The sequence below is a fragment of the Populus euphratica genome, unplaced genomic scaffold, assembly GCF_000495115.2.
Source record: "Populus euphratica unplaced genomic scaffold, PopEup_1.0 scaffold189.1, whole genome shotgun sequence".
In the NCBI taxonomy this organism is placed as follows: Eukaryota; Viridiplantae; Streptophyta; class Magnoliopsida; order Malpighiales; family Salicaceae; genus Populus; species Populus euphratica.
In genome coordinates this window covers 23,699-35,994 of record NW_011500030.1, presented here as the reverse complement: position 1 = coordinate 35,994, position 12,296 = coordinate 23,699, and the positions used below count along the sequence as shown (strand labels likewise).

General features: G+C 27.6%; 1 protein-coding gene across 1 annotated transcript; it reads left to right on the top strand.

The window, feature by feature from the left end:
• Positions 1 to 293: 293 nt before the first annotated feature.
• On the top strand, positions 294 to 923 carry LOC105142457 (uncharacterized). Its single transcript, XM_011050097.1, has one exon. The coding sequence runs from the start codon at positions 294 to 296 to the stop codon at positions 921 to 923; it is 630 nt and encodes a 209-aa protein (XP_011048399.1).
• Positions 924 to 12,296: the final 11,373 nt, after the last annotated feature.

Sequence of the window (12,296 nt, the reverse complement as noted above, 5' to 3'; positions counted from 1 at the left end):
TTTTATTGCTTTTTGCCCCAACATTTCGCTTTATTGTATGGTGGTGGAGTGGACTCGTGCATGCTATTTTGCTTCATGCGTAGATTTAACCTTAATTAAATAGTAATTTCTAGCCCTTTAAATACCTCTCATTCCTTCCTCGTAGACAAACCAGAATTCACTCTTCTCTCTAATCATCCCTCTCTCTCTCTCTCTCTCCCCCCCCTTCTTAAGAAAAAAAAACATTCAGCCTAAAGAAAAGAAAAAAAAAGGAAATAAAGAAAAAACTCGTCACTCTCTACATTCACATGGAGATGGAGCCAGCAAGCACACCGGAAGTGGGCAAGAAATTATGGCACATATTACGAGTTATATTCTACATGGTAAGAAAGAGCATATCAAAGAGCAGAATAATGGTTGATCTCCATTTGATGCTAAAACGAGGTAATAAACTAGCAGAAAAAGCCATATGCAACCTCATGTTCCACAACTACCACCACTCTTCTTTCAGTTGCCGCTCCAATGACGCACTTTCTTTCATTTCCCCGCGAGAATACGAGTTTAGCTGCAGCAACAGCCCGGCTAATTTCAACCCTTTCTACACCCACAAACGCAAGCACCAACTCAACCTTTTTGCCAAGTCTTACAAGTATAACGACGTCACCACTGTTGCTGCTGTGCAAAAGATGCTTGAAATGTTAAACAATCCTGAGGTAGCCAGCGCCGTTGAAGCATCACCATTGTCGCTGCCAGGATTTGGAAAGAGTCCTATGGTGAGGCAGTTGAGAATAACTGACTCGCCTTTCCCACTAAAAGATGAAGGAGACAGTCAAGTGGACAAGGCAGCTGAGGAATTTATCAAGAAGTTCTACAAGGACTTGAAGCTCCAAAAAACCGCTGCTGCCGCCCTTGAATCACCGTACAATGGCATGTGGGGCAGATAACAATATGCTTTTAGTTGATAATGTTTTCATGGCTCTTTCTTGATTTCTTGTTAAGGTTGCATGCTCCATAGGAAGGCGTTAGCGCATGTCCTCCTCCTTCACATACTTGTTCAGTTCTTCAATTTGTCACACATCATAAAAGAATCTCACGATCGTTCTCCATCGATCTTAACAGTTATGGAACATGTGATCAGTACATTGATTTTATTGTGTGGCAAAATAATAGCATCTGGGATTACTTAATTGAGATTGGATTGGATGAAGGCTTGACACATGTACTCTCATAACAAATATTTTCCAGCAATAATTAATCAAAATCTTGGTTCTCATCTTACTTGTATTTTTTCCTTTATTCCTTTCCTCTTATGAATTTCTCTGCTTCTGTTTCTCTATTTTATTTCTTCCATATTGTCTCAAATAATCTTAATTTTCAATGAAATACTTTAGAAGAAAACTAGTTTACTAACTCCACTTAGCTACAAATTGGACAAAAAAAAATGTTAAAAAAAAAACTAGGACACGATGTTGTTTTACATTATTACCAAACTCTAATACAGCAAGTTAATTTTAAAACCTTATAATTTATTTTTTTATTTAGTATAAATTTAAAATTAATTTATATAAAAATTATTTTAACATAATCTAATCAACTTGATAAATTTAAAAATAATTTAGAAAATATATCAAAAGTATAATTTAATTTTTTTATTAAGTTAATATCTTTTATAAATATTAAATCTCCAACATATTAAATTATATTAGATTGATTATGATATCATGACTCAACTCACAAGATCTGCGATCTAGATCATTAACAATATGACTTTCAAATAGATCTGCGATCTAGATCATTAACAATATGGCTTTCAAATGAATTTCAAGATAATATTTTTTTTTAATATTATTATAGAAACATTTTGAATTAAAATTTCAAGATAATATTTTTTTTAATATTGTTATATAAACATTTTGAATTGATTTAGGTTTTATAACTTAATATCACAAACCTGTAATTTATATAATTGACTGCACTGCTGAATTTAACACATTTATTTTTTTAAATTATTTATCTACTTGATGATATAATGATAAAAATAAATATTTATAAAATTAAACATTAATTAACTATTAAGATATTTATTTAAAATTACACAACCTCGTAACAAATAAGTTTAAATAAATTATAAAAATAAATTCAAAATTAATAAATAACAACAGATGAATTTTTTAAAAAAAAAAAAAATAGAAGACAGAATTAAAAAAAAAAAAAAGGGTTACCTCTTCAGTACTATACTACTATTCATATCAGCAGCGAAGTAACTGAGGTTTTATCCTAATTCATACAGGGCATGAGATAATAAAGAAAAAGAAACTCAATGATTAATTTCTCTCCTTTTCATGAAAGCGCGTATTTTCTTCCCTCTCGTTACATGGTGAGGTGCCACATCAGGACAGAGTATTAGAATCTCTTAATGTATTTGCTTTCGCGGTTGGTGAGTGAGTGCTTTCGATTTATTAACTGGCCTTTTAGGGCTTTTGTATCTGTGTTAATTTTCGATGTTCGGACAGTGTGGAGTCCAGTGGACGTTCTGTTTTATTCATGTAGTTGAGGGTCCCCTTCCATGCCCGAGGGAGCACAGGTTTTTTGCAATTTTTTTCTTTTTAATTTCCTCGCAAATATATTTAGCCATCAATTTGTCTCTTCGCTGGATTCCAGCTTGTGGAGGATCGATGTCGCTGTTCACCTAATTATTAAGTTTGCTGGCATCTTGAATTATTCAACATTTGCTCATGGTTTTCGTTTCCGTATTTTTGAGATTTCAATAAGATTTGTTCTTGCAGTTTAATTATTGGCACATTTTTAATCTGGAGATTTAAATTTTTATTTGGTGTAGAATTTCTTGTGTAGAGGGATTAATTTAATGTGAAATTTCCAATTAAGTATTCCTGGTATCTCTCTCTCTCTCTCTCTGTAAGCATGGGATTGAATGCTAAAAGAATACATTTTTCAAAGAAAAAAAAAGCTTTTGTAATTATGCCTTTTGTAAGCATGTTTTTTTATAAAATAAGATTAATTGAATGATTTTTAGTCAAATAATTACAACCACAATATTGTATAATATCAAGGGATTGTTTTTTCGCTATTCAAACATTGATTCTATTAGGAAAAATTTTAATAGTAAAATCATTAATAATAACTGTTTATTGAAAAATATATAATTATTGAATTTTTTATCTGTTATTCCACCAATAATATCATCATTCACTGGTTTATAAACACAAAAAACATGTAAAAAATATATTGATATCATTATATTAGTAATTTTATAAATAAATATGACATATTGCTGAAAGAATAAATCATTGGTTTTCATTGGTGATCGAGTTCATATTACACATCGTAGTTTCTTGTCAGATATTCATATATTGTAAGTGGTAAGTCCTGTTATTTTTTTTGAACTCTTTAAAATATTTTAAAGGGCTTAGTTCATTGATAATTCTTTTTGTAATTGTTAGTGATAAAATTCAATAATTTTTTTCAATTACCTAGAACCTTTTAAGGGACTTATTTGGTCTATGATTTAGATTTCATCTATAATTCCATCAATATTTTATTTAATATTTAAAAAAATTAAAATAAACAAAACATATACAAAATAAAAAAGGATAAAACAAAAAAAATCAAATCATAAAAAAGGATAAAACAAAAAAAATCAAAGCTTTATTATTAATTTAAAAAATTTTATTAAATACAATTTATTTAGTATACAGAAGCTAAAAGAGGAGGAGGAGATAGATTTTCATTAGAATCAGGTGGATGATGAGATATACGGAGGAGGAGATAGATTTTCATTAGAATCATGATGAGATATATCACATGTACCAATAAGGTTTGATAATAGCTCCTTATATAATCGCCTAAGTTCGGTTGTCTCGGACCTAAGTTGGTTCATCTCATCACTAAACTGGGTCGTCTAAACTTTAACTTATTCTTGTACAATCACATGAACAACTGGAGATTGGGAGCTCAAACGTAATTGCAAGGAACCAACGGTCGATACACCATAACTCGTCCATACATCCCCAGTTGTAGTGTTTGAGATATCATCAACTTAATTTCTATCAAGTCCACCAAATAATCTTGCTTCCACTTACAAATTCAGATCAAGTTTTGGATGGGTCAAATGATTGTCTTTATATCTCTCCTTTAATTGAGTGTTATATGTTTCCTAAAAAATTCAGCAAATTAAAAAAATAATACAAGACATTGTTGATGTTACAAAGTCTAACCTTTGTATTAATTTTGACCCTACCATTGTAGGGATCTATTATGATTTCTCTGTCAATGATACAATAACAATAACATTTAAATAAAAAAAACTTTATTAAGCTCGCTATAATATTGCGGCTCAGCTACTTCTTCTAACTTTCCATAATAATTAACTTTAAATTTATTAGAAATTGATCATTCAACACATAATCATATCATATAGAACATCTTCAAGTTTAAAATTATGATAAAAACTCTTCATATTTAAGAAATATTACAATCATCCTCTTTGTGTCAAAAACTCTCCATGTGTTAAGAGCATTTTTGGTAGTTTTTTTAGTGATATTTATAATTTCATAATATATTAAAAAGTTTATTGCAATTTAAACCCTTGAATTCTTTTAAAGAAATATTTTATTGCAGCTTAATTTTATAGGTTTTTAAAATGAGAGGAGAAATTTTTATTTTTATTTTGACAAAAAATAAGATAATGGGAGAAAATGACAAAAAGAGAGTAGTCGAGGAATTAATATGGTCTATATGATATATGATGGGAGGAAATTCTCTCTCAAGCACTTAAGAGAGCTTTTCCATTAGACTTGATTATACTTAATATTTAAAAAAAAAAAACCAAAGGACCTTGTGATTTCAATATTTTTCAAATAAATTAATGTAATTTGTCATAATCAAACTTACAAATCACTTTTATAAAGATGCAACTTTTTATATTGGTATGTTCAGAAGTGAGTGAGGATATTTATGTTTTTAGATATTTTTTAAAGGAGTTTTTCTTTTAAAAAATATCAAAATGATGTATTTTTAATGTTTTCTGCAATTTTAATGTATTGATTTAAAAGAATTTAAAAAATTATTTTAATATATTTTTAAGTAAAAATTATTTTTTAAAAAAACTTTACACCAAAACTGTAAAAATACCGAAATATAAAAGAAATACGGAGACGCATGTCATTCATAAGCATAGTAAATTCAGTTGGATTGTGACTAATGCCGTGTGAATGTGCCCAAAATGTTTGAATTGTTTAATCTATGACAAATTTTTTTTTTTCGTTTGGTTACAATTGATAAGACTTTGCATGTCCCTTATCTAATGTTCATGCCAATATTCAACTGCAAGCATTATCTGCTGTTCCTGGTTAAAGGAATTCCATAATTTATGTCTGTAGGGTATCTTGCTTTAACTAACACTTTTTTTTGTTTTGTTTTATCATATACTTTAACTACCAAGTTCAAAGACGAAAACAAGAAAAAGAGAGATGATCCAGTAACAAAATCTAGCCTTTTACTTTAGCTGAAATCGTATGCGAGAAGCTTTCCGGTCTGTCCCCGGCGTTATACTTTAAGGGATAGCCGAGAGAGAGGATTTCTGGTGCGTGGGCCTTTATATTTCAAACTATTGTAGTGGCTCTCGTGCATATCTATGATCTCCCCCCAGAAAAGCAGCGTCGCTGCGAAGTGGAGCCGATCCAAAGATTTTCGTCCTTTCGAGCTCACTAGCAGGCCAATATCAGCTAAACACAAGGACCCTATCCTTTTCTTTTTCTTTCGACAGCAGAGATGATTGTCTAAAATTTACTGGTGCATGCAGACCTAAATTCTGGATCCATTGTGATTTGTGCTGGTTGTCCTCCCTTCTCCCACGTAAGACATTAGCTTTGATGGCTCGTTAATCTTTACTGTAAATGAAAATTTCATTAAAAGGAAGAAGGAGAAGAAGAAGACATCAATCGTATAGCTAGTAGATACATAGCCTGGCACTAGTTATTAGTTGCTCGTGAAATTGTTAAGCATGTTATTACAGTGTGCAAGCACAATTGATTGGACTGTTGAACACAATCTATTACAATATGAGAAATTTTTATTAACCTTCTTGTTGGATCAGCAATGCGATGATATTGAATGCAATTTCTGAAAGGTTTTGATTTTTTTTTCTCAAGTTAATACGAAAAAATACATGTAAGATAATTTGATTTGGTCCCATTGCAATTGATTGGGAGTACTGCTTTACTTGGAAACCCAGTTACCTCTTTGTTGCTTGAGGGATGATCAATGGAATTCATGTATTAATAAGTGTTAATGGATTGACTCAATGACCTGCTGCTCTAGAACTTGTCCCAGATGAAGTTTCATTTAGAATAAAATGAAAATTAAAAAATTAAAAGGTGTTTGTTTATGCAGAGCACCTGCTTTTAAAGCTCATTATGTAAATATCATATTTAATAACATTAAAATGCAACTGCTTTTTTATGTGGGACCATGCATTTTTTTTGGTTGAAATGCTGGTTTCTAAACTGCTTCTTATGTCTGTCAATTTTCTAATTTATCTAGTTATTGGTCAATTCGAGAAGTAAATTGTTTGGGCTGCTCTCCACTGTTTATGTTGCATGTGAACAGTGGAAAGTGTCTCCACTGTTCATGGTTGGACCAGTCTAATCCAAATCTATATGCGTTAGACTTGTTTGACCTAGTAAAATGAAAAAATCTAAATTTTTTTCTCAAATATTGCATTTTATTAAAAAAAAAAGTGTTTAACATTAATCAATGGCACTACATAATCATATTAGAAAGAGATCGCATGATGACGTAATATATTACAGAATTTGATTGCAATCCCAATTTTGTTTTGATGATATTTTACATGATGTTGTTGTACGCTCAAGAAGTCATGGAAGCTATCGTTCTTGTAAGATGGATTCCATATCTGATGGAATTACAGACAGTTTAATGAATTAATAAAAAATATATTATATAAAGTATTATTTATTTCATGATGTAATAGTAGTAGTTAAAACTACAATATTGAAATTAAAAATCATCAATATTAATATTTATCTTTTTTAGTTATTTTATAACTTCAATTTGAAAAGTATGTTTAACCAAACATATTAAACTATTTTTCATTCAACCTCAATTTCAACCACAGTTTTAATCAAATATATATAAATATTAAATCAACCTCAACCAAAAATATTTTTTTATAAAATAATTTTTTTTCAAACCAGAACTACAAAAGCTATAACAATACCAGATACACTTTTAATTAATCTAATTATTACTCAAATGAAACTCTATTTAACTTTTTTCTTAAACTAATTTTCTAATAACAACATCATTTTAATTTCTTTTAAAGTTAAATATTAAAATCATGTTGTTTTAGATTTGATCCAAGTTAATATAAGTTGATTTACCCAGCCTGCAATTAAAACCTTAGATCAAATCAAGAGTCAAGAGTCAACCCAGGTATTATAACTATAATATTAATAATTTTTCCTCCAAGAAAAATGAAATTAACATATATTAAAAAAATTCCTTTTATTATAGCATGATTATCGTTCACCATCTCACAAATCATTATGAATTTGGGAAGTATTTTTTTAAAAAAATGGTCCTTAAATTTTTATTTTGCATAATTTAGCTTTTTTTGAAACCAAATTAGAACTCAATAACATATTTGAAAGATAAAGGCTTGAGTGAAAAAAACAGGTGAAATAGATGGCAGCTTTGAAATTTATCTTAAAATTTGATTTTCATCCCTCATATTTTTTTTTCTTAGGTTAAGTGGTCCCTTTAATTTTAAAAAATTTAAATTTAACACCAAATTTTATTTCCCTTATTTTCAGTCTTTTTTTGGTGGGAAGAGATATAGATTCATGTTGGATTCCAATGTAAAGAGAGAAAATTGTTGTTGGCGTCGATTCAGACCATTAAAACAGTAGATTTTTATGTCTAATGATTCCATATTGCGATAGGAGTTTGAATTAGGTGCTTTTTTCTACCTTGAAAGTGCCTAAAAAAACAAATATGAATGATTAATACTTAAAAGTGCATGTTTATCAAGGTTTTATATCATCATTTTGCACTTGAAGTATCAATAACTTCTTAACTAAAGCATGTTTTATAATATCAAGTCTGATACCATAAGATACCTTTAATTTATGGTAAATGTTCATCCTAAATGCATGTCTACCATAAAAATGAAAGGATTGATTAATGAGTTAAAGTACTAAAATTGAAAGGATAAAAAAAGGATGAAACTTAGAAAAGAGATGCTGGTTTAGTCTAAACTGAAACACTGTTCGATAATTGGATCATAACTAGAGCTGTAAAACTTGAATTTAGGTCTGCTTTTATATAGATGGAAAGCTAAGACATAAGCCTAAAACTTTCGTAGGAAGGCAAGACTCAATTTTGCTATTTGGAAATCCAAATCTTAGTAATAGCGTAGAAATCTGAATTTGTCCTGCAACCTAAACAATCTTCAGTATTTAACTCAATCTCGAGTTTTAAAAGCCTAAATGACCTCAATTTTTTTTCCTGCAAAACTGAGAAAATTTTCTAGAACTTTCATAGTAAGGTTGGTTCAAATTATGACGTTATTAATGATGTTTTGTTTAAACAAGAAGATAAGGATTGTCATCAAGTCAAGAGGTGGCCACCCACTGACAATTAATTAACAAATCAATAGTTTCTAATTTTGGCCTATAAAATGAGGCATTTGCCATGTATTTAGGCATCTTGATTTCCATAATAAGATTATGTTCTTCCTTTCTCTCTTTGTATTCTTGTAATGCTTAAGTTTTGCTTTCATTAATATATTTTTTATACTTTTCATTTCCTTTTCTTTACTTAGTTAACTTTTGTCCTTTTTTGTTTATGTTTTTCTCTTTCATTATGTTTAACTAACTTTATTATATCAAGGTGAAAATGTTATATTAATGGTGTAAGAATAAGTATAGTGTAAAATTAATATGAATATTAATGTTTAATACTAACATGTTGTATATTTATTATCTTGTTCACTTTTAATAATTTGCTTATTAAATAGTTAATCTAGATTTATATTGTATAACACTTGGTACAACAAATATTTGACACTTTCATATTCCAACCATATGGTATATCTGACACTTGTTCTATGAAAGAAACTTGATTTGTTGTTAAGATAAGTTACAATTATGAATGTCTGACAATATTTACAACTATTAGCATTATTAGAATAAGATAACTAATGTAATCATGTTAACAATTTATAACCCGATTGAAACCTCCTTTGTGTATGGTTTCTAGTTTAATAATAGGAGTTTATACTATACTTGTTTAAAATACAATTAATGGATCTTCTAACATTGATATTTGTTGTTATCATTGTTTAATCCTCACATTGATCTTCCATCTTAAAGTTATTATCAACTTTTTTCTTCTTCTTTATTATTATTATTGTTGTTGTTGTTTATAATATATACAATATAGTTCGACCCCGATCTTGCTGGTTTATTTATTATTTCGATACTCCTGCACTTGGAAGAAGATTTTCGTCTTTTGGTTGTGTTAATGAGCTTAAGAATATTTTTGGTTTCAGGTTTTGAGGTGTTTTTTGTGTATTTTTTAAACTATGGATTGGTTTAATAAGGTTCCTAAGTTGTTTTCTAGGTGTTTTAGGTCAAAATAGGTTAAAAATAGTTTTTTAGGTAAAACAAACTCAAACCATGTTTTCTTATCTACCAAAATGGCCAAAATCTTGGATTCTAGATGACAAATCATTTATTTTTTTTCAAAAGAAATTAGAGTAGATGATATATCGTTTACCTCATTAACTTAAAAAAAAAAGAAGCTTCCATGCTTGGGCTTGACCTACCCGTGTGCTAGTAGCTTCTTGATAGGTTAGGAGCTGACCTGACTTGCCAGACCCAGTAGTGCATGGTCTAATTTTTTTTTTCTTTTTTCTTTTTTAGTTAATATCTATTTCTACATAATTTTTTAGTTTGTGTTTTAATTACTTTTTTTCTCTATGATTTTTTTTGCTTATTTAATATTTTTTAAATGATGATAATTTTTAATTATATTTTATTTAATTTTTAAAGATGCTGATCTTCATCAATAATTTTTCTTACATTTTATATAAATTAAATTTATTTTTAAAAATTAAAAATATTTTATTTTTTATAATATTTATAATATGTGCAGCCTTACATAGTATTTTTTCCTTTTATTTTATTTAATAAATTTTATATGTATGTTTATTTCTATTATAAATTAATTTAAATAAACAAACTCATTAAACACAATTATGTAAGTAATTTGGGTTGCGATATTAAATATTTTAGTCTATATTTGTCTCTCAATTTTTTTAATTTTGATTTTATTTATCATGAATATGCTTTTCAATTAAGGTATCCAAACCTCACAATCTAGGACATATAATATATATTTAATTTGAACATATTTTATATCTAGGTCACGAGTTTCATGTGTTAGCTTAACTTTATCCAGTAGAATATTTTTTTATTTGTTGTTATTATCTTATTTTTTATTATATTATTAAATCAATCAATATTTTTTCTTGTAATATTAAAGTAATTAATTTTTGTACCAATTATCAATTTTTTTTGAAAAAATATGATCATCCTTTATTTTTTTTCCCTAGCCATACAATATTGCAAAAGCAACCAATCTAGTAACAGAATCATTTGTGATAGCTGGATGAATAAGGAGCAGCAGTCTTACTCTATCAGTTGTGTATGCAGTAACTTTTATAAGAAAGCAAAATCCAAATCCAACTAACTATATTTTTTTTTTAATTAAAGTAATGTTTTGGTAGAACCCCATCATATATCACAAGGATTGTAGAACCTCCCAATCAATACTTTAAAAATAAGAAAAAACTGTATGGAAAATGAAATGTAGAATGAATAAAACTAATTATTTGACTTGCAGCTTTATTACAAGTTAGATGTTTTTCTTTTCAACAAAATAAATAAATAAATAAATATACATGAATTTTTGATATTTTTTAATAAAAATATTAGGTATAAATCAAAAAACTTATACATGCACCTAATCAAACAAACTGAAGACCATCTGTGTTATTAAAAAAATTATTAACGATAACTAAATATATATCTAGAAAAGTCAAGAGGTAAATATAGATTAAAATATTTAATATTACAATATAAATCATTTATTCGATTGTGTTCAATTATTTTTTTTATTAACATAATTTTTTTATTTAATCAAATAATATTAGAAATAGACAAACACATCAAATTAATTGAATAAAAAAAATATCTCATCAAAATAAAAAATCTTCTGAAGTTTGGATATACGTTTTAGGCAATTTGAAGTTGAAAAAAAAATCCAATTAGAACTTTCCACCAAATGAAAGCTTTTGACACCAAAATTGACTAGTTCGGTGGCCAAAATTGATATTAATGCTAATTTTTATTTTTTATCACCGAAATCGAACTTTACATCCATTCTCATCTTTTAATTAAAAACTAAAAACTAATAAAAATAAATTTTTATATCAAAATCGAATTGGAAAACTATTAAGAGACCAAATATGTATAATTTGTAAAATCCAAGTATTAAAGTTAGCATTTTTATGATAAGTTTGAAATCATTATTTATTTGTTACATCTTTTTATTTTGATTCCTGTCTTTCAATTTTATCTATAATTAATAAATTTAATTTAATGGCATGAAAAAGATGTAATACTGCAAAAACAACATTTGAGAACTAAAATAAAAAAAGTTCTGAATAGTGAATCTATACTAAAATATAAAAGGATGAGTAGCACATGTGCCCATGATATTTTAAATTTTTATTTTAGTTAATAATTTTAATTTAATTGTCTTTTAATTTGATATGAAAAAGATGTAATAGTACAAAAACAAAATTTGATTACTAAAAAAAAATTCTAAATAATAAATTCACAATAAAATATAGAAGGGTGAATAATACATGTGTACGTAATATTTTGGCCTCAATGTTTTGTCTCATAATAATAATGTATAGTTCTTGTTCACTTAATTTCCTTTGGATCATTGATTAGTACTTAAAAGTGCATTTTTATCATGTTTTTATATCATCATTTTGCACTTGAAGTATCAATAACTACTTAACTAAAGCATGTTTTATAATAATATATCTAATAATATAAAATACCTTTAATTTGTGGTAAATGTTCATTTTAAATACAGACATATCACATAAAATGAAATGATTGATTGACGACTTTAAGAACTTCAATTGCAAGGGCAAAGAGATGATCAAAATTAGAAAAGAGATGTCGGTGCAATCCAAA

Coding starts and splice junctions, on each gene's coding strand:
- LOC105142457 (XM_011050097.1), top strand. CDS start 294: ATGGAGCCAGCAAGCACACCGGAAGTGGGCAAGAAATTATGGCACATA.